The 27,842-nt window shown below is 39.3% G+C and overlaps 1 protein-coding gene and 3 long non-coding RNA genes across 10 annotated transcripts; 2 read left to right on the forward strand and 2 right to left on the reverse strand.

The window, feature by feature from the left end:
• Nucleotides 1-8,118, forward strand: LOC111248650 (uncharacterized). Of its 2 annotated transcripts, XR_015325599.1 has the most exons (4): nt 1-811; nt 1,285-1,385; nt 2,662-2,854; nt 7,947-8,118. It is a non-coding gene; the product is annotated as an uncharacterized LOC111248650 (long non-coding RNA). The 2 variants fall into 2 exon arrangements; XR_002672639.2 differs by lacking the exons at nt 1-811; nt 1,285-1,385; nt 2,662-2,854 and adding an exon at nt 6,847-7,602.
• On the reverse strand, nt 3,237-11,053 carry LOC111248647 (uncharacterized). Of its 5 annotated transcripts, none has more exons than XM_022801333.2 (6): nt 10,141-11,053; nt 6,767-6,853; nt 5,019-5,146; nt 4,542-4,590; nt 4,295-4,411; nt 3,237-3,931 (listed from the first exon to the last, which is right to left on the reverse strand). In XM_022801333.2, the coding sequence occupies exons 1-6, from the start codon at nt 10,209-10,211 to the stop codon at nt 3,439-3,441; spliced, it is 945 nt and encodes a 314-aa protein (XP_022657068.1). In that variant the 5' UTR covers nt 10,212-11,053; the 3' UTR covers nt 3,237-3,438. The 5 variants fall into 5 exon arrangements, with proteins under 5 accessions (XP_022657068.1, XP_086842084.1, XP_022657069.1 ...); XM_086985958.1 differs by having other exon boundaries at nt 6,767-6,862; XM_022801334.2 differs by lacking the exon at nt 10,141-11,053 and adding an exon at nt 7,968-8,102 and having other exon boundaries at nt 6,767-6,862.
• On the forward strand, nt 11,043-27,811 carry LOC147756347 (uncharacterized). 2 transcript variants are annotated; one of them, XR_015325598.1, is made up of 3 exons: nt 11,043-11,404; nt 11,852-13,348; nt 21,838-27,811. It is a non-coding gene; the product is annotated as an uncharacterized LOC147756347 (long non-coding RNA). The 2 variants fall into 2 exon arrangements; XR_015325597.1 differs by lacking the exon at nt 11,043-11,404 and having other exon boundaries at nt 11,842-13,348.
• On the reverse strand, nt 20,970-24,054 carry LOC147756348 (uncharacterized). The gene is made up of 2 exons (XR_015325600.1): nt 23,948-24,054; nt 20,970-21,961 (listed from the first exon to the last, which is right to left on the reverse strand). It is a non-coding gene; the product is annotated as an uncharacterized LOC147756348 (long non-coding RNA).
• Nucleotides 27,812-27,842: the final 31 nt, after the last annotated feature.

Here is a 27,842-nt window from a genome sequence, read left to right on the forward strand (position 1 = left end):
TGTCCGCTACGAATGGGACCACGAGGAGCTGAATTTCATTAGGTTTTCCTTAGGCGTAAACTTTAAGCTTTGCACAGCGCATAGAGACGGCCATGGCCGACTGGTGGCGCCTCTTGGCAATGGATTAGTGCTAAAATTCTCTGACAATTCGGGAAGTGAACAATGCGAAACGAGTATCAATGACGTTGTTGACAACTGGACGATGGGCGACGACGGAGTCTTGAGCTAACGAGTAAACGCCGACAGACGACGCATGCATATCCTACCTGGAACACCAGCTAAAATCGGATACAACGTTATAGGAACAGAAAGGGTCAGTGATGGGATGTATTAGACAGTCATATGTGAAAATTTCGAGCTGAATGGCGCTTCCATCTCCAGTTTGACGCACGGAAAAGCGTATCGTTTTAGTGATGTTCTTATTCTGTCAAATGATTTAACTACTGCATTCTAATTTTACTTCAAAGGGAATTTCAGCGGCGCCAACGAAGCCACCACCTGGCTGTCAAGCGACTAATATATTAAAACGGATAGTTTTAAGCACGACTGGGATATTGTGGCGCAAGCAAGATTTGTACCGGCACACTGAAAAACAGTTTACACCGTTCTGGCATTATTTGCACCATCTTACCGTTATACTTGCAAACGAACAGCGTACACTTTCCACGGTTGAATTTTTATTGGAAGGCTACGTTACGAAAATAGAGCATCTGGAAAACCCATACTGGAAAACTTCATACATTGTTTTTTTACGTATGAACCCTGCGATCACATCTATTCGTCTCTAAAGCACCAAGGAAAAAACTGAAATGTAATCACATTTTTATTTATTCTAGCGATCTTTACGAAGAAGTTCTATAATTGAAGTTGAGAAAATTACCTTGTGAATCTTGTACCTATAGATACGAAGTTCCTTTATTCGAGACGGCGATCTCGAGGCAATATTATCTAGTTATGGGTTATATAGTGTAGAAATTTTCTGGACATCTAACGCAACTTAATCCTAATGGATTTTTAGAAGACTAGCGAAATAGATGTATAACAGTATACTGTTTTGTGTAACTTGTCTGTCTTTTGGCAGTGACTTTTGATGCCTTCGCATGATTAACCTTGCCGTCCAAGCAAGACCTTAGTTCTTTTTCTAGTAGCAATAATCCAATAAGTTAAAAATAGTGGCAGGCCGTAAATCTTACGATTAGCTTTTCTTATAATGCATCGTTATTATATTTTTAGATGAGTCCCTATAACGTTGACGATATTTGGTTGACACTGTTCATTTTTTAGGTGTTATCAGCTGTCGTACGAGCACCATAGCATGAATTCGGTACCAGGTGCCACTACCAATCACTTATATCAAATTCTATGGGCTATACGAAGCTGTTCAGGTTGGTGACGGAAAACTTTTTGATCAAATTTACTTTAAACGTTGGTAAAATCACACCTTTAAAGTTAAGGTGTGATTTTACCAACCGATATGTTGATTTACGAATAATAAAGCTCTCAGGCAGAATTTACTGCGGCAAATCAGTTACCGGGCAGCGTCCCTGTACGTGACTCTGATTATTCTCATTGGAATATGGAAAAACCAAAGATTAGAAATATTGTTGTCCTAATAATTTTTCTGTTGTTCCTCTCTGTATAATCCATTTTGGAAAAGTTGACTATCGGGAAATGAGAATTTTTTTTGAGTGTTTACCTGTTCCGGTTAGACTAAGAGAGCAGATTTACTGTTTTGCAGAAGGGGTTTTAGGGCCTAATTAGGAAAAGCGTAAGTAGTATTTTCAACGGTGTGCGTCCGCAGATTGAAACAGCTGGAAATGCTGATTGTCAATGAGCTGAATTATGTTGTATAAGCCAGGATTTAGGGTCAAGTTCAGTCAATGAACCTTTGTCAAGTAATGTAAAAAAGGAACCATCCGTTAAAGTACGCTTTCAATGCTAGGTTGAAAGCAGAATAATCGAAGCTGAAAAACGAACGGGACCTTTGATGGTAAGTAATTCACTGCAACTTTTAGAGAAAATGGCGTGCAATTTACTATAACCATTTGCTAAACGTTAGGATACAAGGTAAGATACATTGATTTCGACTATAATCACTTGAGGCGACTGCTATAACGCTTAACCCCAGACTATATATACAATATTAGTTCAGACCCTTTATTCATTAAATGTTACCCCCTGCAATTTTCCTTCGGTTCCAAGTTTAAGAAACACACGAGAAAAACATGCTTTGAGATGATCGAAAAGGTTCAAGAGAAAACGAGGAAGCCCAAGGCTAAGGTTTACTCTTAGAATTGGGTTAGAAAACAGTTGTCAAACTAACTTAGTTGTAGGATTGTACAGGCACAGGTGCATCGGATTCGTGGAAGACAAATGGAACTTAGACAACTGCGGTATTTTCGGAGCTATATTTTCTTTATTTTTTTGACGCTTTTACTGCATGTTTCTTCTGGAAACGTTTCCTCTAATAAACGTTAGCAAACACGCCGTCCTCGTTACAGAAAGTCGAAAGCCCTTCGAGTTCACGATATCAAACGAATGTTTGATTATTAAAAAAATAAATCATTTTTGCCTAAACAACGCGCTGCCCCTTTTGAAATAGTTTTCGACAATAGCGCGATCTCATTATTATTTCGTCCATTCGAACTGTGTGCATTTCAGTTAAACTTAAGTTAACAACTGGTCCTTGAAACAGCAGTTAGCCCTAGCCAGGCTCTTGCGGTAGCGCATGGTTATGCAACGGCGCATGCGAGACTGCCGGTAAAGAAAAAGGATGTTTCCTAGCGGAAGAAGGACTTCTTAATTAGATAGTGTGCTAGGAAAACGAAAAATTCATTCATTCTACTGAACGAAAGTAAGTTCCTAAACGTAAATAATGTTTGTCTAAGGTATATAATATTTTTGTTGAAAATCGGATATTAATATGCTTAATAGATTCTGTTCGTTTACATCTATTAAAACTTATGTTGAAGCGGCGCTAGATATCGGGATATCTCTAAGGTACCGTATTGGCAAAATAATCTGCTCAAAAGAAGAACAACTCTATGACGGTTTTTGTTGGGTTGACAAAGCGAACTTCGAAAGTTTTCTAATAAAATGTAACAAGACCAGAGGCTGGATACAAAAGATCAGTGTGGTTGATGTTCAGTGCTATTCGCTAAGTGTTGAACATATTTACCAAAAGCTGTCATTTCTAAAGAGATATATTGAAAAACGACAAATGAAAACAGCGATACTTATGCGAAGCACATATATCAGACATTTATTAATCAAAATTATCCAATTTTCCAAAAATTGTCTCAACATATTTACAGTATCGGAGAAACATGTCAACACAGACCATTGCTGTCTAAATTAATGCATAATGGCTTAAAAATCGCGCGTAACACCTGAAACAAAATTTATATCACTGGTAGAAGCAGGCACCAACAGCGATGCTCAATAGCTAGCTTCCTTTACTTCGTGCACTTCCTCAGCTGAGCAGGCAGACGTAATCGAGACTCCGCTTTCCACTGAATGATCTTCGATATTCGTTGATGGGACGAGCAATTTACCGCTCGGAGCACCCCCACTGCGAATGGTATCGGGCAATTCTGTTAGAGCAACGTCAAGATTTGCAATGAGGGGAAGACCGTCCACTTCAATCGTTGGTATTAGTTGCGATCTATTGTTTACGATCGCTGGCCGTACGAGGCTATGACTGACGGGGTCCAGCTGGGCCTCGAAGCTGGCCGCGGATTTATAACGTGACTGCGGTGTCAACGAGGACGCCTCGTCCACGAATGCTGCCCTGATCTGAGCGATCGTTCCGAATGCATTGTTGTCGGCGGAAGCCAGCTCATGGACGATAGAGGCTGACTCGTCCTGCAGGCGCTCCTTTACGAGTTTCTCGCTTTTCAAGACCACTTCTTCGATGTCATTGAGAGTTTCTCTAGAACAAAAAAGACAACAATCAGTTGACATAACATTCTATGTAAATAAGAGTGTATTTCCATCCGTAATTCAGTAGGACCTATGAAATAGATGATGTTTTATTAATTCGACTGCCATTCTATTGGGTGTACAACACGAGTACAGTAAACAGTAAGGCACAATTACTTTATAGATTATCAGTCGTACATAATGTAAAAAAGTTGAATTGCGGCGCAAACAGGACATCAAAAGAAGTAAGCATAAATTTGTACGCTGCTAGAATGCGCCTGGCCTAAACAGGCACATTTTTATTAAATTACATTAGCAGCCATGTTGTTTATTTAGTAGTGAACAGCATAATTAAGATTTGCCTTTCACTAACTCTTCCATGTAGAGTTGTTCTTCTATTTTGGAGTATAGGTCTCTGACCCATTTCTTCGCGGTGATTTCGCACTGACTGATCCATGTATTGAGCACCTTGAGATAAGCTTTCTTCTGCCTGGAGGACGCAAGACATTGTTTTGACATTAAAATGTGGAAGTGATTGTGTATCAGATACATTACGATGATGCTATTGGGTTCTAGTAAATATGCACTGGAAGTACAAAAGAAAATAGCAGGCATATTACCTATAGTTTTTTTTAAGATCGATGATTTCCTCGCGAATCTTGTTGAAATCTGAAAGCCGGTACCAGACATGGCTTATATGTCATGTAATTGAATGATTTACATATGGGATCAGCAGATGCAAAAATAATTTATTATACAGCCAAAATAATAATATTAGTAAAAATTAGTAACTCGAAAAAGGTGGCCAGGTACACATCGGTGCAGTAAAGCTAAACTCTAATTACACACAGAATCACTTAAATCTGTTGATTTTTACGTCCAGCACTGCCCTTTAAAGACTGGTCCAGACGGCTGGCCCTTCCAAGAACAAATCGAAGTGTGTCTACGCTCGGTCCCGATCCGAGACCACTACCTGTTCATAAGTCTAGTAAGCAAACACCTTATCACTATACCATCGTATTTAGAATCAAATAGAAAATAATAAGACCGAATAGAAAAAGCTATATTAACACAAACAGATTCTCATTATCTCATACCTGGCTCAGTGACATTTTCTACGAGTGCGACATTTTTATAGCTTTTATTTATTGATCCCTCGACTTTAATTTGGTCATGCTTAGCTCTTTCAACGGCCGTCATTAGTTCGCGAAGTTCGTCTTGTGTCCTGCAACAGTCCACAATACAACAGGAATCTTTAGGCGTCATCTAAGTTACTTTCCTTTACTAAATAAAAAGTTTACTCCGTTGGACTGACCTAACATCAACAGCATAAGTTTCAGCGGCGGCAAATGGATACCGTGACATATAGTAAAGGACAATGAATAAATATAGTAATAATATAATATAGTAAAGGACAATAAAAAGAGCCAAAGTTGTCAAAGCAAAAAGAAAGAAAAACAAATAACATCGATTGCTTTGTGCGAAATACACGGTTTGATTCAGAAATCTCAAATTCAAAATCAGGTTTACGTACATGCAACCTTTTTCTTCATAGTTAGATCGATCAATCTATGCTTAAACCATCATATATATAATCTTCTGTTCAAGAATAAATAAGCCATTCACTTCCGGTCGACAAGTATTTATTAAATCGCCCCGGTTCTCGAAATCCAAGTAGGATGCGATACGTCTGTCGTCCTCCTGTAAACGATCCTCGGAACAACTAACTCGATAGGCAGTTTTTCTTTTATTCCTTTCTTTGTATTGAAGCTTTCCCCCTTCACTCTTTTCTACCGTTTTTTGAATAGAATTAAGTTGAACGCGTTAAACCCAGTGAATACGGGAGTCGGGGTAACAGAAAGATCGATTTTTTTGCACGAAGTGATGTTTGAGCAATGCAGTCTGGGCCGGTGCATTCTCGTGATGGTGGACTTGGTACTTGTAGTGCCACAATTCTGGTTTCTTGCATTGGACACACTCGGGCAGTCTTCTCAAATGTGGTTCTCAAAGGTGGAGACCGTGGGGCCAGATGGCATGAGATCATGACGAAAGACAAACGAAACTCTAAAGAGACTAATTTCGGACCTAGACCGTATGATTTTCTTTGGTCGGGGTTTTGCTCTTCGACCGCTATTCGGAAGATTGCCCCTTGTTCTGCTTGTCATAGCTGCATACCCATGTCTGAGCACCTGTAATAACGTATTCGAGCGAGTTTGGTCCTTCTAAAGATACCATAAAATGTTCCTAACTCAGTTCTTCAGTGATGTTCATCTGCTACACAAAGTTTGTCGCAGACCTTCTAGCGCCTGACAGTAGTCCATTGAGATCTCAATCTTTTCTGCCAGGCCTTTCATGGTAATTCGGAGGTTAACGAGCACAAGTTATATGATTCCTTGCACGTTTTTGTCCGTGATTGTTGTCACATGTCCTTCAAGATGACGATTGTCTTTGATGTACTCTGGTTTATGTTATTCGAAACCCTTGAGCCACTGGTCTGCTTGAGCTTAGGCATACCGCAACGTCCGTAAGGCGTCGGTGCGATTGGCCTTATTTTTCGCACAAAATCTTAAGCATGCTGGTTACCTCACTGAACGCTGACTACACAAGATAGTAGGACTGCCAGATGACTTGGTCAAACTATTTAAAAACCCTTGTATATATATATATATATATACATATCGAAGTGAACTGGCTTAACTTTGAACCTGACTGGCAAGAACGAGCATTTTTCAACCACTAGGTATGCGGTGAATACGTCCATAGGCGTATTACCACATATTTAAATTATATTATCTAATGTGTTATAATGTATACATATTTCGCAAGAAAAAATTAACAGACTTACAAGTCATCCTTGACCCGCTGAATTTCCTCGACAACCAACTTTAAAACGTCCTGCCCTATTTTGAACATTTCACCACCCTTGGCCAGCCTGTGGGAACTCGCATGACCAACATATGGTCATCAGTAAATACGTCAATCTCACACATAAACATTATTATCGTGCAACCAATTATCTATATTCTTAGTTGTTGCGCAATATTATTATATAGTAAAATAGCGTACTGCAGGTACCGATCTACTTTAGATTGTGCTACACGTAATTATCGATCTTTCAGGACAAAATCTTCCCGTTGAACGTTGCGATGTGTGTAAATACCTTCTATTCGAAATGACCTACATGCATGTCTTTTTGCTTCCCTTCAAATGCTTACCTTTGAAACGACAAAACCGAAAATTTCGTAATAAAGCCTGTTGACAAGCATATGCCTGTTTGTTTAGAGACGTTTAGAGAAAACTAGTTAGACTATGCAAGTATGTATGTAATGTACATACATTCTTTATCGTATGAACGAATGGGGACGGCCAATGTTTTTGTTCACGCTCTATTTGGCACAACCAGGAGGCCAACTGATAAAGTTCAATGTCCAATACTAAGACTTCATTTGGGACACCGAGACAACAGTTTGCAGACGACTTCACCCCCAGTAGAATGTCGAAGTCCTAGTGAATGTTACAATCCAATAAGAATAAGGAGTTCAACTGACATCTAATCCGTGTAGAAGCGCAACTGTGATCTTCTCGACAAAAAAGTCTAAATCAAAAAAAGAAACTTCCAATATTTATGAGCTACTCTGGACGAAGATTACAACCTTTTGGAGTAGCGAGAAAAAAATACAGGTAAAAATCTGCTAAACCTTGCCACCTACCAAACCACAAATGCCCAAGCTGGCTGCAGACGATAGAAAGAAGAAAGTTACTAGATGATTATATTGTGTGTCATGTGGGATAAAGGCGGAGATCATGGGAGCGGTGTAAAAGGCTGTTGCTGTAACGGTCTTCTGATGTTTTAGGATGCCTATTACTATTACAGTTTGGTTAGTCAAAAAATGATCGAACTACTTCATCGTTTTATGTTCGATTGTTTTGAGGGCCTAAATGAAAAAAAAGAGAGAAGCCCGTGGCCTAACGTCAGTTATCGACACACATCTGAAGTGTAATCTAATAATTCCCCGATTTTGCAGGGTCCTCCGATAAAAACTTACAGAGCATTTAGATGATCAACATTCATGTTTGCGAATCGCTGGATCGTCTTCGAATTACACCACAACCAAAAAAATACTACTGTTTGGCCGAAGGTCCGCCCCCGGCTGATCAAGTGGGACTCCCAAACATCAATGTGTAGGCTCAAGGAAATGGTCAAGAGAGGTAAAGGGCATTCATTAGCTAGTGGCACAAATACACATCAGACGTCCAGTGTCGTCTGCTCAGATGAAAGTACGTTTCATCTGCTACATAAGAGATGCTATAGCTTTCGTCTATGAAACATGTGTTATGTTATGGTCTAGTATATCAAGCGATTTTGAAGACATTTTTGAATTTGGGTTGGAAGTCCTAAAGTACATAGCGCAATGTATCATGAGACGGCTCATGTAAATTGACTTTAATTGTCAAACCTATTTTGTACGTGATGAAAAAAGCATATTGCCAGCAAATCGATAATGGCTGTGATCTTTCAAGGCTTATACAGGCTATATTAAGTCTGGTAAATGCTGTTTGGTGCAACGTTGTCTAAGGATTCGTCGAGACTGATAGGTCTAAGAAATGGTTTCACTTTATAGCTAGGAACAACGTATATTAACGGCTATAGTACAGGCTGCATTACTTACGCTCATTGTAGCTATTGATTACTCGATCGTGTTCCACTGATTCCATTAAATAACCTCTTCTCAGAAACATAGTTTCCAATCAGACCCGCTTTCTGGTGCATTTACTATCTAAATGCTAAAACGAAGGCCATTCAGCCTAGCTAAAAAAATTCAACCAGATGAAGGTGAAAGATAAAATCTTTGATTTGTCTTGAGAGGTCTAAAAAAGATATTTTCATATCGTGTTATAATTTACTACGGCTTCGTCTAGTCATTTTAGTTCTTTGACCATACTCAATTTAACTGTATTATCGATTTCGGATTCCTAGGTTGATTAATTGAAGTCTATATACATATATATATGTATATATATATATATATATATATATATATGTATATATATATATATAATATATATATATATATATATATATATACTAATGAATCGGATCACCAACCGTCGTCTTACCGAAATCTTACGTATTGAACATTTTGTTGGTAATGAATAAAAGTTACACTGTGGATGCAAGTAGAAGTTTTATCTGTATACGTAATCGTAAAACGTCTTAACCTGCAACCCCTATGCATAAAACCTGTTACCACTATAAGTGGCTTAAAATGCACTATTGACAGAAAACACCTTTACTAGATATGGGCTTGACTTTAGGAAGACTTCAACTCTGCAGTTACCTAATGCAATCGATTCGGATCCATGACCATAACAGGCACACTGTTAATACCCACTGCAAAAAAGTACGGCACGTTTTTATCAGTGATATTGGCTCGAACCGGCGACCCTTGGCCTATTACAATGGGAAACCTTACGTACACAGGCTCAAAATCGATCCCGACGAAGATAGCCAATATTGATGACTTTAACAATTAAGCTATATATATATATATATATATATATATATATATATATATATATATATATATATATCGTTGTTCTTCGTTCTGATTTGAGTCAGACTTATAATAGTATATATTTGCTGAGGTGGATATTATTTACGAACATAATTATTTACGAGAGCGAGCTACGGCTTTACCTAACCACGATGATTGTGAGATCAATTTTCTTGTCTGTATAGCATATAGATTATAAACTACATCAATAAAATATGGTCGTAATAGGCAAACGAATCCTCGAGTGAAAATGGGTTTAATAATTAATTAGCAACTTATATATCTTCTTGAAGAATTAGAATTGATCTTTAGTGGTCAATGGTTAGTGGGCTATACCAAGTTACCCGTATTTCGTATTCGTCTAGATTACGATTGAATACTAGAACTCGGGAAGAGTGGATACTAGTAAAATTAATTTATTTAAAGGCTTGTAACGTCGGACACTTGGAGTGTGTACAAGCATGACGTCCTAATCAGAGTCACGCTACCTAGTCAGACTTTTAGAACATACAATTTAACAGGAATCACCACGGTAAAACGTATCTGGAACATATTAAAATACAATTGTCTTAAACAGGGTAGAAATACATTCTAGTCAAGCGACCAGTACGTGTAGGAGCTATAAAACAACAATTGAATGAACCTTACCATGTGGTACGCTTACCTTCTGTTGATTGTATCTGTTGTGTATGAATTTATAGGAGACCGTTTGAAAGGTGCCTTCGCGAACCTCATTGATACCTATCATATTGTAGGCAATGCGAGCAGGCCCCTTGAGCGAAGCCTGAGTGCCTCTTCCATTATCCCGAATAATCTCTTCGTACGCAACATTGTCTCAGTAACCTCCTGCGCGGTCCGACATTTGTCGCAAACATGCGATCGGGGATTGCTGAACCAGCAGTTAACGCCACAATTGTTAGCCGATCGCCATTTACGTGGGCTGTGCGAAGTTATCAAATTGGATTACAGAACAAATTCCCTCTCGTTGTGAAAAGGCACATCTGTATTATTATTCAACTTACTTCGGCGAATCGGAAGAATTTTCAAATGTGAATTCAAATTCCTTCGGTTTCATAGATCATATACTTATTGAAGGACAGATGAAACGGACAGAAATTGCCAGGCACCGATCTGTGGCCAAGGCAAATGTCGTTAATTAGGTTACCTTGAATATCTTTCATTAGAGCAATGCTTATTAGGCTCATAAATATAGGCAGATCTAAAGGCCTATTCACGTATATGTTACTTTGTGGATTACTATTCGATATCGGCCTGGTAATGATCATGTTCCTGTCCGACACGTTTCTAAAAGATGCCAAAAGGTAATGTTGATTTGTCCTCACGGGATGATGCTCCAGAAGGTGTAAGAGCACTGTATGTACGCTCCTGGCGCCCTCATCGAACAGGAATTCGATTCCGCTTGCGACATGGACGCAACAAATAAAAAAAAAAATGGTTACATTTTATCCAATTCGCGAACTTCAGAGCAGGAAAAGCATTTCGAGTGCGGTCCGCGTCCTTCTGCTCGATATAAAACTTATAAATTTGCAAGGTACAGCTGATGATTCCATTTGCACTTCCTTAAGATTTGAGTTTTTTTTTTGAGAGATCAGCGAAATAGACAGCGAAAAGGACAGAAGGCCCTTGGCCGCTGTTAGCCTAACTCGGTCGGCAAAAATCAATGTGAACGAGCCGCCTTCCTTTGAAGCTTTCAAGATATTGACGACGCCGGCAGTCTCTTCTTCCACAAAATCCATCTACGCAGCTGTAAACAACGATGTATGATTATAGTATTCGACTTCAACCGATTCATCTAGATCTTTCCGACAAACGTTTATACGCTTAAGTATCAACTGGCCAAGCAGAAACAATTAAATAATTATTCATATATCGAAGTATTTGAGGTACAATAATCGAGACATTTTGAGGTTTGTATTCAACTGTGTGTAATGGGCCCAATAGATCCAATTGACAAAGAAGCAAATGAGTGTCTGCTAGCACCAGCATTGTTACTAGTTAGTTCAAATACCGCCGCTCTACAAACTTTAAGCCACCATGATAGAAAACAGTGCTTTAATATTGAAACCTATTAATTTTCATTCATTAGAAGACGGCATTCACTTTGGTCACTATTATCCAGCCTACATTTGTCAAAGGTCAACCCTAAAGGACCTCCGCTAAATTTGAATAATTACGAAATTGCACTTAAGTCACCTAACCTTTAACACTACGAGACAGACAAGTGTGTCAGGTAGAATAGAGCAATAAACATGAAAGGGCACTATTAAAGCCCTCGCCCACACTTTCGCGCTCAAGTTCAAATCTAATGACTGTGAAATAGTAACGTATGTTTTTTTTTGATTCAATCTATCCAGATGATCCATTGACAATCAAATTCAATTCCTACTAACACTTACCAAAAAACTGAACGAAGCTTGAAGATACGAATGAAGCTACGGAATGAAGAATACGACGTACTACCAATAATTATCAACGATTTCAACTGATCGAAGTTTGCATTTCGCAATGGAGACCTCGGCCACCAACAATCACTGATAGTATTAACGTAACATGCCTATCCGGATGCCAGACAATGATTTCCACGCACGTTTTCTCCACCTTCGAGGTCTACAACTTGCATGAATAGACACGATGCAAGATGCCCTCATTGCAGCAGAGGACTGAGAAGCTTCTACGAGTAGCAATGTGTGCAAAACACCAATTTGTACCCAGCGTGACATGGTGTTTTATCGTTGGCTTGGCAAAAGTGGTGGGGCATGTGCGTCGTTATGTATCTATGTGACAGTGAAGCTCATCCAATCAACTGTTAGTTGAATTCTTTTTTTATAGGGAAGTGCGCCAGACGTTAGTCCACTTGAAATGCTACAATCCTTTTTTTGTTTGTTGCTCTCGTCGACGAAACAGCTAGTCAGTGTCGTCACAGTTTTCTTCAGACGTCACATGCGAGAACGTGAAAAAAACATATATTTACTGTCATTATTAACATGAATGATATTCGGTTTGACACTTGTTATATGGGGCGTACGTTACTTATGGAATTGACAAAACGTACGATCAGCTCCGTGTAGCTAGTTTGGCCGGATTTTTCATGATGGCCGTGTCTTCATGCCGGGTTTCGATCCACAAAGAGAGCTGTATATGTTTGTAGGAAAAGAATACGCATTTCTACGGTCACGAGGATGCGAAACGTAATTCTATTAGACATAAAACTTGAACAAAACTCAAATTGCCGAGAGATGTTTGCTTCCACCTTATATATATGTATATATCGTAACGTTATATATGTGTGTTCAACGCACATCTTTCTTGTTGTAGCTCTCAATATATTTATGTATACCGTCCTAACAGAAAGAAGCGCATATTCGTGGCTTTCTTAAATCGAACTCACCCGTATCCAATGCGAAAACATGCAGTCAAAGGATACCCACGTCTCGTCGAGTCACCCACCTGTCCACTCGTATTCAACGAAATGTTAATTCCTTTTAATCTGTTTGTTCCTGTAAACGTTGCCATTTTGACCCCTTTCGATATCCCCCTAAATCCAATTTTCTCCTTGAGCCGAAAAAACAAAATTTGGTACGCTTATTTCGGCCCTGGCGTTACTTTCCTTTGCCAAGCGAGCACATGCTAAGCGCTCGGCCTCCATCACAACGTCGCCGTTAATTCGAACTGCAGCCGCCAAACGATTATTGCGCCTTGCGCCCCGGCTGACCTGTCGTCACGCCGAATGTGGAGTAGTGGAGTGCGAATTTGATAGGCTTGCGCCTATAAAGGGTTGGGTTTGCCTCTCCCGCATGATGCCCAGTCCTGGTTCGTAACGCGCTTCGATGTCAGTCAGCCATCATGTATAGGTTAGTTGCCGTCAGATACGTTAAGCCGTTATGTGCGCGTCATATGTAGTAGCTGCTATCCGATTTTCCATTAACTATCTACTATGAACTCGGCTTGACTGATCTCATTAGTTCGATTGATCTCAGTCTATGGGTCAGTTGCAGCCGCATTTTCGTAAATAGAATAGCAAGTCATGAAAATATATTTAACGTGATTTCGCAATCTATCCCGATTTTCCTATACGGTAGTACACTGATGGTGTTCTACGTTGTTGTTATTGTCGAAAACGGCAAGAGTCAGGTGGATATGTGAAGTACGGCCATCATAACGAAGACCGACTGTGTTGACGGTGTTCGTGTCTTGCAGTAGTGTTTTCGACACAGGGAGATCCGCGAAAGAAAAAGCTTTTCATAAGTATCATGGAACGATAGAATCGAGCACCATGGGCTAATGAGTCATATAGAACTTAGCTACGGAAGCCACTGAAAGATAAGGCATGATGGTCAACTTTCAAAAGAGTCGAGGAGTTCCAACAAGGCTCGTTTGCGTTGTAAATAGGCTATTTGCCAACTGAGCGAATTGAAACTCATGCTGGTAAAAATTATGGAAAATGGCGACACAGAATGGCGTAGTAGCGTAGAAGTATATGGAAACTTTCAGTTTCGAGCTAGCAGCTTCCACTGTTTCTAAGTAGCATCGCTTAGACAAGACCACAAACGCTTCCTTACTTGGTAGGGAGAAATAGGATAAGATAGCTCTACTTTTGCTTAATAACATAGACTAATACCTAGTTTTCTAGTTGAAGTAAGCTTTTGTTTATTTGTGTGAAATTTTCACATTGTTTGCTTATTACTTAATAATGCAAATTATCAATAGGACAAACCGAATTTGTTTCTGTTATTAATTAATTAAGCCATGTAGTGTCGTATATAAGCTGGGGGATTTTATGTCGGAGGTCTAATCAGCGACAACTAGCATAACACACAAAAGTAGCTGAAGTGCCTGTAGACTGATGGGTAAAGGTAGAATCTGGGTTTCGCTCTTCTTCAGGCTACACCTTTTTTTCTTTTTTTTTTTTTAGTGCTTTATCATTCTGTGGTGGCATCGATGATACATAATACATAAATATTAACCATATTATTGACGTAGGGAAAGCTTTTAAACGAATTCATTAGACCGCCTTGTGCCCACAGCTGTACAAATCCTTTGTACATACACGATACTATACTTATTGTCATATGGATTTTGATCCGAACAATGATACTTAGAGATAAATATTTCAAGAACGGTTACTGAGGGAAAACGTTTCTATTGATTTAGAAAATTAATAGTGGATGTTGACTTCTACTGGTATTTTTGTTGAAATAAATCAATAGAATAGGTAGACGATCTCCGTCGTACAGAGTGTTTACCACCGTGTAACATTATCACGATCTTTTCAGGATTTAACGATCGTCTGCTGAGCTCGATGTTTTTATCAGATGCGTAAATGATTTTATATTTCGTCGAACTGTTTCGCGCAGCGCGTTTCGATAAACATCTGTAAAGGCGTAGAAAAGAGGCCCGGTATTGCAAATCTATCTATAGACCATATAGCCTATAATAGTATTTATTCATTTGATGTCGTTGATAAAGGGCAATATTGTCGCCACTGTTTGTTGTACGAATCGGTCAAAAGGGCAGGGCTTCAAAGGAAGTATTAGAGAATATAGTTTTTTTCCACTTGTAGCGACCTAAGTGACAGTTTGAAGGGTCACGAACAGCTCATCAATGCCTCTCGAGCTAATAGAACTGGAAGCAGATAGTCACGGCAACGGTCGAAAAATACATTTTGTTTCACCTTAGTGGGACTTCAGTGAAGGACAGGCTTAACTATGTGAGGACGTAAACAGGGCTCACACGATCCTTCAGCCATCGTAAATGGCGGTCGTGTTTATCAAAACCATTGACAGAACAAAGTGACGACGTTTTGGATACAACGGATAGCGACAAAGTAAATTCAATTTTTGGAGCGGATGCTGTTGAAATCATGTTCTCATAGCCATCCACTTGAACGAGGCAGACTAATTGTGCTACGCGACGCTATTTAAATGATTATTTATTATAGTTCACGGATATTTATCAGCAGTATTCGGAAGTCGGGCTTTGTGACTTCGAAATTTCCCACCAGCGCGGTAAGGAGTTCTAGACAAATTTCTCCAAGGAACTCAAAATGCCAAACCATGGTCGATGTATGTGAGCAAATGTTGCTGGTTCTTTCTTAGAAAGTGTCGCTTTCTATTAATATGGGCTTGCCCCTATTTATAATAAGCTTCTTAAGTGTTACCTTGCAGACGACAGAGCTCCAAAAACGTTCAGATGGCACTAGAAAGTTAGGGTTAATTGTCCACGGCCTTTCCTGCTGCTTTACCTAGACATGAAGTCAAAGACAGTTTACCTCATCCGTCCAACATCTTAACTAGCGAAGGCATGCGAGCGCTACTAGAGTGATATATTAGACTTCTGACAGAAACCGTATAAGTAAGGTGCGCTTGCGAACATATATTGACAACGTCTCATAGCGGCTGACTACGCAGTTAATATTGAAACGAATATAAATAATTTTCTAGCGTAAAAACAGCGCTACAATTCCAGAAAAATCTATTTGCAACAGCATGCACTCGGTAGAGCCACTACTACCAAACGTCGTAGTCTACCAAAAACCATTGTTTCTCTATTTTCTAAACAACAACACGGTCACGGAGTCATGTAGCATTAGGTTCAACCTAGTTAAACTAAAATCACTTCAAATACGATAGACTAGTATTAGTTGCAGTGCTCAAGCCGAGTTTTAACAGCGTTCGTTTAGCCGCCGAGGTGACCCCTGGCTTGCAGAACAGCGTAATCATTACATGTACTGATGGGGCATTTCGTAAAATAAGCTGCTTCATGAAGTCGGGCATTCAATGTCATATATCGATGGCTAGAACATCTTAAAATGATAGACGTTATGACAAATGGACCGCTAACGCGGTGTGATGCGGTCAGAGAGGACAATGAACAGGAGTACATTCATCCTTCATAAGCTCTCTCGATTCGATTCTGTATTATGCGCACTACATAGTGTATTCCGCTATCTACTGAGATCAACTTAATTTCAGCTCAGTGGACCAACTCTAATTCGAAATAGGGAAAACACAATGGCCTAAAGATTACTCCACCGACCCATTATTCAGGAGTATGTTTGCGGGGATGATAAAGCCGAAAGCAATCGATGGGAAACGTATTTTTCCATTAAGCCATTATTAGTAGACACGGTAGTGTCGTAAAGCACAGATTGCCAAGGGTCAGTATTTCAGATAGAGGTGAAAGGTTGTTGTAGGAATTGTCCTAAAATCGTACTATTCAGAAAGTATTCGTGGAACGTGTTCAGCTACTAAGTAACGTGTCGGTGCTGACATTGGCTTAGCATAATATGTGCAGTAAGTTATTTCATTGTAGCCCACAAGCACAGATCTAGCGCAAATCTGTAGTCCAGATGGTTGTCGCACGTGCATTTTATGTTTTGCTTAGTGCAATACTAAATACAAGTCGCAGAGACAAACTGGTATAGAAAGCGACAAAGGTTTTTCGAAGTTATCTATGCGTTCATATGCGCAATCGCTAGAGAGACGGCTCGAAACGTTCACACTAGAACAACTTATCACGACAAATGGACCTGTCAGAACTTGAGTAAATGTCGAGGACCACAAGAAGCGGCTGGGGTTTTCAATTTTGTACGAAAGAAAATTTCCGAGTTCGTAGAGGAGGAGCGTTCGGTTTTGGGAAGAGGCCTTAAGCCTTATTATGCCTGCCCACAGACGACGTTTTCTCTGTCGAACCGTCGGGCTCACAATTTCGAGCTATGGAATCCCTTTGGATTTTGCTGCAATGGGAACCGTACCGTCCGTGCATTCGGCCAGGGCAACAACCTTCATCTATGTCCCTCAGCTTATCTAATTTTCTTTCCCTTATAAAAATGTATATTTATGGAAACGAAGGTTCAAATTAGAACGCACGATTTATGCAAACCTGGTTTACAAAACCAGCCTTGCTGTCGTTCCAACGTTAATTAGGATATAACCCAAATGTTAATAACAGTTAACTAGTCGCAATACCTTGTTATTTGTATTCACGCTGACTTCACCCGTACGTGGATACTTGATAGCGGCTCAGTAATTCTTAAAGCCCTGACAATCTACATAGTTACAAGCATTCGCTTGGTCCTGTCGAAAGGTCAGGTGGGTCATTTCTTTCTGGGTTTGTCAAGGGGTGTTCGTCGCATCAAATTGCTCAAAAACTACCCACCTTAAATTTAATGCCGCTTTCGTCACAGCTCGCTGAAGCTTTCCTCAGCTTGATTCCTTTTCTCACAGCGATCTGACTCGCGTAGGTAATCAAACAAAACAATTGAAAGGTGCAAGCGTCATAATCAACACGCGCCATGGGTAGGATTGAGTCACTGTTCCATCAATAACAAAACGTTAATATCGTTGGTCGAATACTTTCGTAAATCACTCTATTACGAATACTACGAATAGACCAGTTGGGTATCCTTCCTTTTTTTGCAATACGCGAAGGCAATTAAACTAAGTTCAATGAAGACTCGGAAATTTTTAATAAACTTCATAGCACAACAGAGAACGTCGTATATACATACATTCTGTACCATTGTATCAATGTGTTATTAGATGTATTCGCTAATGTGAATTTGTTTTATACGAGGGAAAACAAGGATTTCAGGTCATAGAAAAATATCATGTTATCCGCTTAAAAACCTTTTCAATGATTTCAATGGTTTTTGCCCACAAAAGCAGAACAACTGATTCATAGTGTCAACCAATAGACCAGTATAGAATACAGATATTTTTATCTCCTTTCGTTTTAGTGTTGTGATATGTTTATGGTCTGGCTTCAACAACATAATATAATACCATTTATTTCTCCGAGAGATGTCTATGCTAGTGTTATGCCTACGCTGTAGTCCTTATTAAGCGCAAACATTTCTATAATATCTACTTGTATATAAAGACTAATCAATAAGGGGTATGCCATTTATGTTCGCACAAATGAAGTCCACGGGTTTCGATCGAGGTGTGGCACTTCTAAAAGGTGATCATTCCAATGCCTAAAATCGATGAGATAATAAGGCCACTGTATTTTAGAAGGTTCGATGCGAATCGACCTAATCACTCAATTATTTTTTTTAAATTTTTTAAATTCTTTTCTGCCTCAAGTTTCCGATCACGAGCTTCTAATAAATGGTCTGTGGTTCAACAAGCAGAAACACTGCAGTTACATTGTATGTGAATTCGACCTCTTGTTGTAACTTTACAATGTCCTACAACAGGTCATCTCAAAGGTTATACACTGCTATATATATATATATATATATATATATATATATATATATAATAGATTTATCAAAGAGTTACGACGGTTTCTTGCAATGCTTCCTGTTTTCTCTGCCTTTCGATGGTTTATTCATCTCGACATACGATTTGCAAGAGTTGTCGTCTCTAGAGGTTTTTTTTTAATTTCGTTGCGCGGTGAACACGAACTAAGTTTGGGTTTAGATTTCAAGAAAAGATGCCTCAGAAAAAGAAAAATGAATTCGATGACTACTTTATGCAGCTCAGCGTATTTGCACCATGTACAATACGGGCCGCCCCAAGGTGGTATACGGAGCTCAAAGATTGGCATTTTAGACCTAGAGAATATACCACACTCTGATGACGATTCGAGGATTTCAAATGGCTAAAAGTTCGTTGATTAGTCGAAAAGAGGAGTCGTGAACGCTCGACTACTGTGCGACATTTTGAATTGACAATATTTTATCCAAAATGATAAGCTCAGGTTCCGTATCCGCTGAACAGAAGCATAAGCAAAATCGTTTGGCAAGGATCCACCTACGGCCTAATTATATCGAGTGAACGAAACTATCCAGGAAAAAAGATCTACAGGAGAAAACGAAAAAAAATTAATCTTCTCTACAACAATGCCAAAGACACATAAAAATCACGAGGGCCTTGTAGGAGCTCGGGTAGGAAATCCTGTGCTCGCATTACCTTTTCCAGACCTCGCACCAGCAGATTACTACGCTTTCCGACCACTGAAAAATGGAATTGATCACGGTATAATGAAGGGAATTTCAAAAATTGGCGGGTGTGTTCCTTAACACATGGGATTTTTGGCGGGGCTGGACGAGTTAATTAATCACTTTCGACGGCAAAAGCCGTGAATAACGACGACAAAGACATCTCGAATAGAACCGGTACGAGAATTTGTGAGGCATCAATTTTAATCAGCGTCAGTTTTCGTTACATAATACACAATTCAAATAATGCCGAAAAATTAGGTGAAATTGAGTGACAAGGCATAGGCGAAGGGCTGCGGTAAGCAAAACAAATAAATTTAAAATAACAAAGCACATAAATTCGTCATATAGCCGAAACTATTTAGAGCTCTGGTATCTAATGAATATATCTACATTTACCTCAAACTGACAGTGCCAACAACAGGATCTAAGTACGAGCTTGGAAATAACGCCAACTTGAAGCACTCTCTAATTGGCGTCGGGCTTCTTACCAAATAATACGTCATAAATACATCTTAATAGGCCAATACACATTACACGCTAGAATAGTTTGTTTACAGCAGGTCCGTTCTAACAGGCTCAATGGAACGAAAGAGGCTATGGCTCGTTGATAAAATTTTGTTACGAAGGATCGTTGGTCTACGATGGCTTGCAATTGCCATTCGGCGATCAAGTGCTGATTATAATTACGTTCTAACGGTGATCCCTTCAAGGGTTCAATCGCTTTAGCTGTGGTTATAAGATCGAATAGTTACTTCCTTACGGGAATATACGTCTGACTCATGTAACGGAAAACACGAAACATCCGACACTCCATTCTTATAAAGGGGATCTGTATGTTCATAAGCGAACTAATTACTGCTCCGGTCCCTGTACGTAGTTATCAATCTACGCGTATTCTTTGATAAGCAGGTTGACCTGTTTTACGTAAGTTCTTCGAAGATACCCGCGGTCCGTGTCTAAATTTTTACTCATCAGCCAACAAAGGTCTTCTGAAGGGGAATCAGTTCAGTATCTTTCCCAAAGCATAAAAGTTTGCACAGGTTATTTGGAAAAAGTCGTATACCAACTATAGGAACTGTGTAGGAAAATCGACGGTGCAGTTTGCAGGTCCAAGCAGGTGGCGGAAAGAGGATTGCCCAAATGAAACAGGACATTGAAAAGCCTGAATCGTCCATTATGTAAGACGAGTTCTGCAACGAGTCTAAACAGAAGAATCATTTCATCATTGCGTGCCTCTTATGGTATGCTTAATAAAAATCTTTATCTACCAAATAACCGCTATCAGACAAAGCTAAGACTGTCAGTGTATGACACCACTAAAATGATCCCTAAGCAGATCGCGCAAGGTAGTTCTATAAAGGTAGGACGCCGTAGAAAACAGGCTACTTTGGTTGACTAATGGAGCTTCCATAGTTAGCGTAGAAAATGGTAGTGATGAAATGGACAAAACGCTTACTAATAGGACGCTATTGAAGTGCACGAAAAGATCGGCAGTGTCTACTTTTTTTTATCCATCTACTAGAAACTGTGTGTGTATAATCTGCTTGCTTTATTCTATCGTTCTATTGATCCCACTCTTGAGCATTCCACAAACTACGGTAGACGTACTTATCGAGTGTTTATTTATATTTAATACTATTACTAAAAAAATATCGGTAATGAAAGGAACGTCCTGCCAGGAGACATGGCAACTGCAGTGTGAAACTTCGAGTAAAGTTCGTGAATGCAAATATAAATATAATTTGTCATTTTACACTTCGTTGAAACCCCATGATATGCTTCAAATGTGTGGCACAATTGAACAACACCCGTATATAGCTACATGGGTTCAGTCGTAAGTGCAGTAATGTCCAGTAATGCAGTAAGTTAAAAACAAAAGAAAACGCTTAATTAAGAGCTGCGAAACTTTAAAAAAATATAGCTCTTTCTTTCGTTCAAAAAGTAGAATTGTTACACCAATCAAAAAGTTATAAACTTTAATACTGACAGAATATTCTTTATCTATTGCAGTTAAAAAACATAAATAAGCAAAGTTTGCTAGGCGAACGATGTTCTAACTATTGCTAGAAAATACAATTAATATTATTAAGTAGCCCTCCCATGTCATTGTCCTCTTTGACCTATTCCTGTACGGTGTGCATCGTTTCTTCGAAGTCCCCTTCAGGGAAAATATCAGGTGAAGGTGCCTGTTAAGGCTGAGCAGTTGGCTAATAGTGAATTCTATGCATAAATACTTTTGGCATCACAAACTGTTAGATACCTTAAACAACCGGTTACAGAAACGACAATTTTTCGGAAGTTGTATTTCGTCGCAAAGGCTCATCAGGCATGAGTTGGCCTGTTTCTGATTGAATACGAAGATGATCTTCGATGCTATTAATTGGCCTGTAGATTTCAGTGCATATGGAAGACGCGGATATCCGGGCAAACAACAGCTCTTCAGCAAACTGCAGCATCAGGTAGATTAGGCGTCAGCGTAAGCGATTTCTACGAAGGTAGGATATCACCCCGTGGACTGTAAATGATTTTGCCGAGTTAGAAAAAGCTTTAATTGGGTGTGGCAAGCGCACTTCTTCAGTTTCAGTGACGTCTGCAATTAATGAGACAAGTATCATCCAACCAGCTAAGAATGTCGTCTATTTAGCTAAAAAGAAAGGAACTATAGTTCATACCGATGCAACTTACGCATCGGAGAAAATAGCTATAGGTATAAGTGACCCTGCTATGGACATGACGATCATATCTGTTCATAAGCTTGGCGGACCCACGTATACCGCCGCGTTAATTTGTAGAATATGGGCTCCATTCTGGGACTCACAATAAACATGCAATTCATGGCTCTGGGTTAGCACGCTCTTTAGAGAGAAAATATCTGAATTTCCTGGCTAAAACAGAGCCAAGTATTTACTGCTTGAGACTATTGTAAAGTCATCTACAGCCTACTAAACCCAATCTTTCTAAAAAGTATTCTATTAAATAACTCTTCCCACAGAGGGCTTGAAACGCCTTCACGATCATAAGCAAATTCAGCAGCACTTGATCTTCCAACTAAATATATATTTCCCCATCAGTTACAATGTTTATCTCTTTTATCTACATCGATAAAATTAGGATGATAATTGGCGTATAGGATTGTTTTTATAGGTATATATTACAAACAGAGGAAATATAGGTCTAAAAGCGACGACATGTACGATGCTTTAAGCAATATTAAAAACTTAATGCAACAAAACTGCGCGTTAGATAACAACCAAAATAATACGTCTAATAGAAAAGTTAAGGGAGCATTGGACATGTTTCAGGCAACGAAACGTCAGTTACCTTTTACCCTTCAGAAAACCCTAAGCCTTACGTAAAGGCCTAACTACCTGTAGTGGGAGCTGCAGGTCTCAATGTGATACTACAGCATACCGATGCTTGAGAACAAGACCTCACTAAATTTTACCAGAGACCATGAATAAGCTAGATTAGCGGTGAACTTTTGAAGTTTTCTCGATATGTTTACTCTTTTAAGGTCGTATTGTTGACTGACTAACTGAGATAGAAATTGTGAAATGTTGAGTGAGAATGGTACCATCGAAAACACACATACACACCGCCGACGATTTCGTATAAAGGTTCGTCTCATGAGAGTGTTTTCTCAATTTTTCTACGTACTATATTATTTATTGGCCATTACATGATTTAAACTTCAGTGAACTCGATCAGTCAACTACAGGTAAAGAAAAATGCTATTTCACATCAAAGTTCATACGAACAAATGGCGAGACAAATCCTGTAAGGGTTGTCTTTCAATTTGCAGATTATAACAGGGAAAGCACTACGACCCATATCGAGTTTGTGAGTAGCAATCTATAAAAAATACTTTTCAAAAAAAGCCCAAATTTGTCACCGGAATTGTCGATTTTTTCGTCGTGAATAACTGAAGTAAAATCAGTAAAAGATGGTGTAGATGTGGTGCTCACGTTTGATCAAGCAGAAGAGCGCTTCAGCGAGTTTTCCATGATATACAGAACAAGTAAATGTGTCTTAGCTTCGCCTTTCGAACGTAAATAACTTATTGTTATTACATAGTTACCCGTTTTTTCGTCGTGAACACAAATAGAAGAACTGTTTATATTTTACAAGAGGTGTGGCCATTGAAGATAGTAACAATTCTAACAGCCTACATTAGATGTCCCGGACCTGCCTCTACATTATTGATTATTGACCAGCAAACTTCTCTGGACTATCTAAATAACCCGATAAAGAATAACCCGATTTCGTGCTAGCTGGGTCGTACTAGGTTACTTCGTTCAATGACAGCTATTCATGACGAATAGGAATGTATTGGTGAACAGTTTATTATTTAAAAGAGTCAAAACTCAACTTTTTGATAAAAGACTAAAAAAAATCTCACTATATTAAGAGACAGGCTCAATAATTATAGAAACGTAAAAAAATACAGATGTTATGACGTAACGCCGAACGTAGTATTATCAATAATTCTCTTTATAGCTACCTGAGTGGTTATGACTGCCAGGAAATAGCTGTTAACGAAAGCACACAACTCAATGCCAATGTAATCACACATTTGCATCAATTTTTCGGCCCAACCTTCCTTTCTACGAGCACATAGGTATGTAAACAAAACTTTGGTTGAGCGTAGCGAAAAATGTATATTTACTTATACTATTGAGTTTAGTATTAAAGACGAACCAACCAACAACTGAGCATCCACTCGCTCGAGCTTACGATCTGTCGTTCCCCCAAAACAACAAGCCAGAGTCAAAGGAGCACACATATATTTATTATTTTCTATTTTCCATTTTAAGCGATGTTATTTAGTACCGCCGCATTAAGCTCATCGATTTTCGTCTTCGGGTTCGTACGGTAAGTGGAACCTATCATGATTAATAGTAACTTACAACGAAATAACTTAGTCGGTTTAGAGCATTGCATCTTCAAAGTGCAGTTCAACGAAGAAGAGCACTGGGGAGTCCAGCCTTCATACCTCTAGAAAATATAAGCACGCCCTCGAGCTAGCCCCTCGGACATCTAAAAGGTGATCGTATCGCTAACATCATCAGCATAGAAAATAACTTGTTGCTATTACATAGTTACCCGTTTTTTCGTCGTGAATACAAATAGAACTATATCTTCGCGTCGCGTGAACTTGCGAGCGCTCATCACTTCAGGTACGTGCTGTTTACCGGCTGAGAAGCAAGCAACCTGGGCCAACATTATAAATGCATACATTTCTAATATTAATAGCGACTTTGTTCGATTCTTAGAACGTCAACCAGACAGGTGATGAATTGCCCGAAGACGCCACACTCAACTTTAAAAAAACGAAACAATAATATGAAAAATTCAATTGTTCGGTCTAGCAGCTGACATTACCGAGTTAAGTTGAACTGCGTCACGTTTTAAATACAAATGTGATCGTATTCTGCGTACCGAACGCACCACATGGGGGCATGTCCGCGCGTCTAAAACAACGAGCTCCTCCTTTCCCCTGTCCACAGTAGACCTAGCCTGTAAACTTCAGGCGACTGTATTTTTCAACGATGAAAATCTTTGTCTGTAAACGTATGTACGTAGCATATTTGCATAGCTTCAAAACCATAGCTAGGCTTTATGAACATTCCACAGGGCGAGTGATATCGGTCCTTGTACCGTATGCATGAAGCTACAACGATTTAACACTATATGTGCCATATAGTGAATCCAAAACCAATATTTTTCTACGTATTCACTAATCAGTCGCATTGTTGCGTTATAGGAGCCTGCGTTCACCTCTCATGACGATTGATTTCCGTCTCTGTACCACAATGCTTTTATCCCAAGCCCTCATAGCCAGTTCCATAATATACGAACTTGCGAGCTCTTCCATGAGTCTCATCGTCTATTTATCAGCGGGCATCGGCACTGCCCCATTGAGTTGTTTGCTTTTTGTCTTACCTATAAGTTGTGCATTTTTAAGAAGACCCGATGCGCAGATCTGCACCTCTCTTTGCAGCAGGCACAACGTAAGGGGATATCACGTGTATGACATAGTAATAGTTAAAAATGTATTAAGTCCTATTAATTCATTCAATACATCAAATATTTGTTGAGTTCTCATTAGGATCACAGCTGTCATTTGGCGATGGGGTTCATTATCGACTACTTCTCTTTAACGTCGATTTTCTAGATGGCGCTAGAAGGCTTCCACGCTTCGTATATTATGCTCAGAGCTTTTAGGAATCCCGCCGGTCACGAAAGATGGTATCTTGCCACACAAAAAGGGATATGTTGCGTCCTTAATCTTTCCGCTCACTGCTATAGCAATCTTCTAGAAACCTACGTTCAGTCACATCAATTGTGCTTCGTCAATAAATACGGCACCTATTGGTTCCTCCTAGAACCATTTGTGCTAAGTTTAACTTGAACAAAGATACTTCGACGAGACGATTTCTCCCATAAGATTTACTGCTGTGTTCGATTTGTTCGCTGCTTCGTACTATAATCAGATGAAGTTAACCCTGCCTACTCCAAGCAGGCGTATGTCGTGCGCAGCGCTCATCAGTTGTCTCGTTTTTAAAAGCTAGCGCTGATTGTCAGCTTAGCGCCGTGGGTACGGTTAACCGGAGCAAAGAATTGATCTCTGTCAGCAGCATCGTTTCGTGACACGCGTTCGGAGCTGATTCCAGGATACTTTGTATGAGTGTGCTTTGTGATCTGCAGTAGATAATCGGAGTAACTGTCTACGTTTCTGACACACCAGTCATCTTCTCGTTCAGTCTGTTATTCGTTCTTCTTTGCATGTTACAAGTGCGTAAGGGTGCGCGGGTGGTTAACGGTCTAAACTTCGAACATAAAAACGTGACGCATCGCAGGCGGGGACAACTGCAGGACACCTATGATTTGACAAGGTGACTTATTTCGTTTCGATTTTACCATTGTTGCAGGGCCCAATGATCTTCAGTTTGCGATTTTTGATTTGGTTGACAAAGGAAGCTTATATCAATGGCTGTATGTGAATGTTTCGGCTAGCCGACTGAAGAGAAATTGGCGTTACTTTATCTGCTCATAGAAAATAGGCTATTTGAACAAGAAGCGAAATATAAAATATATATGTGTCGTTGCGTAAAAGACTGCGTCCATCCTGTTGCTTGATAATCTTCGAAAACAATGAGGATATGCCCTAAAGCATGACTCAAAACGAACATAACTTTGCAATGATTGCGCAAAAAAATTCGAGAAACTTGTATTTTTTTTTTCTAATTGTCGTTTGTATATATTTACGCGTTATGCAAACGAGCATTTGATTAGAAATGACAAATTAACATGGAGAATGATGAGCCACTTTCCTAATCCTATAACACTTGCAAATGTATCTTCTATTATCGTGGTTCTGCTGAGAACTCGGAAAAACATGCCTATATATGATCGTCTATTATAGATATCTTAAAAATTATAATAATAACTATCAGGACCAGATTGCCGAAACAGCTCAGTAAGAAGTCCACTGGCAGCGATTGAGTTATGGGAAGCCGCATCTTGGGCAGCACCGGAAATAGCAACAGAAACAACGATGAAAAGCTCGGCAACAAAAATCTCAGAGGAAAGCCTTTATCGAGCAACTTCGTTCCGGTGCCACCGACTTCATAACTCGAATACGTCAACCTGCGCCATGCACTCTCTTGAAAATTGTGCACATGTCACATATATTGCATTTTAATTCTCTGTTTTTTTACTTTAATTTTTGCCCGAAAAGACAAGGGTCGCTAATTTGAACCCCACCGATTACATATACGATACAACAGGTGTGACTTAGTAAAGAAACAGATTTTTTACGCGGGGTTAAAAGCTTCCGACGCCAACTGTCCCCATTTCAGGCATGTTGTACGTGACGCGGCTTTTTGGAATCGACGAAAGTTTTTCGGTTTCGTTTTTGTAAAAACAATTTAAGCAAACCAAAGAAAATAGCGGAGCCACTATATATCTAGACCAAAACGAAATGTTGTAAAAATACGTGTGTGTATATAATTAAAGTAAGGCAAACAAATAAAATAAACCTTTTCTTACTTCAACCCTTATACAGTGAGTCTAGACACGAATAAATATAGCGTATTCGTATAGTATAAAACAGTCGTGTTTATGAGTGATATCTTTTACTAATACCTATGAATGTAAAGAACTATGATCGTGTCATAACTCTGAAGCGTTCGAAAGCTTCAGCTGCTCTTCGCCTCGATACTCTGGAAAGGTTTAGATCTAAAAATGGCAGGTAGTTCGTAAGACGGCTTCTCAATGTGACACTCTATTTAACAAGTTAAAAATCCCTCGCTATTTGATGATGTATCAGATGTAATGATAATAAAATTTCAGAATGAAGCAATTTGACCTCTCTTTCAAATATGGGCGTCCTA

Source organism: Varroa destructor, unplaced genomic scaffold (genome assembly GCF_002443255.2).
Source record: "Varroa destructor unplaced genomic scaffold, Vdes_3.0 BEIS01000004.1, whole genome shotgun sequence".
NCBI classification, from domain to species: domain Eukaryota; kingdom Metazoa; phylum Arthropoda; class Arachnida; order Mesostigmata; family Varroidae; genus Varroa; species Varroa destructor.